Here is a 3,872-nt window from a genome sequence, read left to right as displayed (position 1 = left end):
GAAGGGGTCCCCACTCACCGTATGTGGTGTCACCCGATAACGCCCTTTCATTTTCATTTGTCAATATATCACTCTTAAATGTTTTTTTCTCACTTGTCTAAAAAAAAATGTTTTTTTGTCAAGGGAGTTGTTTACTCATTTCATATTTTGTTACTGTAGGTAGTCAATGAAATTGTTTGCTCATTTCACATTTTCTCATTCGAGCCTGTTTTCCAACGAAGTTAATATTTTCTCAGTAAAACTATTTACTCGATTGGAAAATTGCATTACTAAAAATTTGAAACAATTTTCTTAATTTATTACTCTTTCCATCCCATTTACGAGTATTTATTTAACTTTTTTTATTTAAGTTTTTTTTGTAAGAAATGTCTTAATTATAGGTAAACAAAAGAATAGAACTGAGTCTGGGGGAATAGTTTATTACTCCATAATAGGCTTGCAAGCAAACACTTGCATTATTATTGTAAACGAGTGGTACAACAATAAGGCAAAATAGAAGCATCTATTCATGAGATACTTAAAAAAAAAGAAGCAAACTCTAATTATTTCCTAACCTCAATTTTTAGGTGTCTTACTAATTATATCAATAATTTTGTTAAACATTAAACTTGAACTTCCATCAATCTCCCAAGCTTTTTTAGCCTCATAAGCAACTTTTTCAACATTAGCTCTCAACTTATCACTTGTCATTAACTCCATAATCTTATCCTTAATATCATGAGCCATAATTAAGCCTTGATTTTCACTTCCCCAATGCCTTTCCCAAATACCCAACCCGGCATCCTTCATCACCGCGGCATTAACCCTTTGGTCGCCCCCAGGCGGCCAAGCAAGGAGTGGTATCCGTAGTTGAGCTGACTCGAGGACCGAGTTCCATCCACTATGGGTCAAGAACCCTCCAATTGAAGGGTGGCTTAGGACTTCTTCTTGGTTAACAAATTCTTTAAGGATTAATCCTTTATTGTTGGTCAATTCAAAGAATGTGGGACCTAGTAAATTGGTTAGCTCTTCTTTGTCATCTTTGTCAACCATTGTAGTCTTGATCACCCATAAGAACCTCATCCCACTTCTTTGGAGACCGTCTCCTAGTTCCTTTATTTGGTCCTTGCCCATGGCGGTTCGGCTTCCGAAGGACACGAATACCACTGATTTTACTGGTTGCTTGTCTAGCCATGCTACATAATTTGATCCTGTGAACCTCAAAATGAATTAATGTTAGACGTGTCAAGGTTCACAAATTATTGAGTGAGATGACCTCGCAAAAGTTTATATACCGAGTACATATTTCCATTAAAGTCATACATGGCTTATGTCACGCGAATACGTGATAAGCAATGGTGGAGTTAGGATTTGCCAATATGGACAAAAAATATAAACAGGAACGAAGTTACGCAAAATTCCATAAGATAAAAACTTAAAAAAACTCGAAATTTGACTGCAATTTTAGAAATTTTACATTTTTCAGTAAGGACGAGCGAAATATAAGGGAAACTGTTATATAGAACACGTATACTGATTATACAACTGAAGGTATTACAAAAAGTAATTGCACGGGCCGCACGGTTGTGTTGGTTACGGATTACAATTGTACAAACATAAATGTATGTACGTTCGTAATTAAGTATTCACTGAAGATAAAGCTGCACACAGTACACTTTTATTGTACACAAATTCTCATTTGTGACGGGTAATATCCGTCATAACCTTATGACGGATCAAATAAAACCCACTTGCATCACAAAATCTCATTTGTGACGGCACGTATCCGTCATTTTGGAGTGACGGATATCATTTTCCCTCACAAATGACCCAAATATAGGAGAGAGGGAAGCACATGGGGGTGCCCCCACCTTGTCTCCCCTATTCATTTTGTGAGTGACATTATCCGTCACTTGTTCCGACCCGTCTTCAGCAAGACTAATTGCACTGGCATAGATAAAGATAAGCCTTTCGTAATTCCCTAGGCACCTTTACTTTTGTCTTTTTAACAATGAGAGTGGTACTTGACCCGTCACAAGTTTGTGACGGATATTTTCGTCACAAGAGAGACCTATTGTTTATTGTAGTCCACATTCCAATTAATTCACATCTTTTATGGTTTCGTTAGGAGGGTAACAGAGCCGATTTAAGCATGAACTCGGGTGGGTTTAGAATCGACTTGGAAACATGAGTTTTAGCTTGGAATTGGCGCGGCATTTTCCGAGCTTAAAAATCTAAAGCTCAGAATCAGGTCGGATGCGACTCGAGCACTGTTAAATTATTATTTTCTTCACTTTCTTTAACTTTTAAATCAAATTAAAAATAAATATATTTTAAGAAATATTCAAATATAAAATACTTATCAAATATAATAATAAAATATAATCATAAATGTAGAAATAACATTCTAATATGACCAAAAATAATTGTAAAATGCCATAATTTAAAAAAAAAAAATGAGCCTCAACGAGCTTCCAATTCGAGCCCTACTAGGCTCGAAATAAATCGGCTCGGATTTGGACCACCCGAAATCGGCTTGGAATCACTTTTGACCGATTTCATCCTGAGCTGTTTACGAGGGCTTTACGAACCGACTCAGATCATTTAGAACCCTAGTTTCATACGTATGTATTTCCATTTATGCTAATTCTCATATGTTAAAAGTTATTAGCATTTAACAAGGTACGAGGAAGTAGGGCTTACGAGTTTTCTCATTATAGAAAAAAAATGACGAGAAACGGCTAACCTTTCTCCATTTCAAGTCGATGTAAAGGCCCTATTGGGAATACGGGTGGAAGATCCTTAAAGACTCGACCAAGTCGAAGGGCGGATAAGGTATCAGACTCAAAATTCTCAAAGGTATTGACCAAAATACCCTTAGCATGAAGAAGATGTGGAGCATTAGCAATGATCAATCTTACAAAGGCATGTTCCGTATTATACATAATCGGAGGAGGTTCGTCTGCATGTATCGGCTTTATCCCTGGTAAAATGACATCTTTACCCCTTACAAGAGGAGCATCCAACAAACTAACCATAAGCGAGAAAAACCTAGCAGACGTAACCATAAGGGTAAAACAGGGAATGCCAAGTTGAGAAAGCGAGTAAATAACCCCAGAAGCAAGGAGAAAATCGGAGAAGACCGCAGAAATAGATGGCAAAAGCGCAGTAAGGTGGTCAGGAAGTAGGGGTGCTGAGCGAGTAACAGCGTCGTATTGGAGGAGAAATGGGTCGTTGATAGTCGAGTCGGAAGGGTTAGGTGGAAGAGATTGAAAGTAATAAGGGGTAATGTGAGGGTGGGTGGTTAAAAAGGTGGTTATTTGGGTGGTTTCTGCGGTGGAGGTAGTAGGTAAAATTATGACTAGGGTGACCTTGCAGGTGTTTTGAGTTGGCTAGCATGGCTGCTAGTCGTAGGAATGGGACTAGGTTTCCGATACCGGCACCAGGGCATACCGCTACGTGAGGGGGTTCACCGGTTAGTGGAGCCATGGTTGGATACTTGGATTGTGAGTTTTGGATGCGTGGTAAGTTGTGAATTTGTGAGATTCTTCTGAAAGTATGGGTGGGTTATGTAGGGAAATAAAGATGGTAAAAGGTGGTTGTAATAGAGGTGGTTAATGGTTACTTATCCTTTCAGTAATAGGTGTGGTATAGTAAAAACTGAATATTTTTTTTTATTAAAATACTCTCTTTATTCCCATTATTTATATAAGATAATTGATTGAGTTGATGAATAATTGTACATTGGTATGAGTAAATACAAGAGTTTATATAGCTACACATTGGTCAATAGGAAAACCTAAAATACTACAAAATAGGAGAAAACTAAGCTAACAACTAACAGTAAGATTTACAATAGCTAACAAGTAGGAAGACTAATATCAAGGAGTTAG

At 37.4% G+C, this 3,872-nt stretch overlaps 1 protein-coding gene across 1 annotated transcript; it reads right to left on the bottom strand.

Moving 5' to 3' along the window:
• Window positions 1–431: 431 nt before the first annotated feature.
• On the bottom strand, window positions 432–3,613 carry LOC141631346 (UDP-glycosyltransferase 708C1-like). Its single transcript, XM_074444032.1, has 2 exons — window positions 2,726–3,613; window positions 432–1,190 (listed from the first exon to the last, which is right to left on the bottom strand). The coding sequence occupies exons 1-2, from the start codon at window positions 3,045–3,047 to the stop codon at window positions 556–558; spliced, it is 957 nt and encodes a 318-aa protein (XP_074300133.1). The 5' UTR covers window positions 3,048–3,613; the 3' UTR covers window positions 432–555.
• Between the last annotated feature and the right edge of the window lie 259 nt (window positions 3,614–3,872).

Source organism: Silene latifolia, chromosome 2 (assembly GCF_048544455.1).
Source record: "Silene latifolia isolate original U9 population chromosome 2, ASM4854445v1, whole genome shotgun sequence".
NCBI lineage: Eukaryota > Viridiplantae > Streptophyta > Magnoliopsida > Caryophyllales > Caryophyllaceae > Silene > Silene latifolia.
This window is presented reverse-complemented; position numbering and strand designations above follow the sequence as displayed.

Coding starts and splice junctions, on each gene's coding strand:
- LOC141631346 (XM_074444032.1), bottom strand. CDS start 3,047: ATGGTTACGTCTGCTAGGTTTTTCTCGCTTATGGTTAGTTTGTTGGAT. Junction 1,191..2,725: donor TCGACTTGAAATGGAGAAAG/GTTAGCCGTTTC, acceptor TGAGGTTCACAG/GATCAAATTATGTAGCATGG.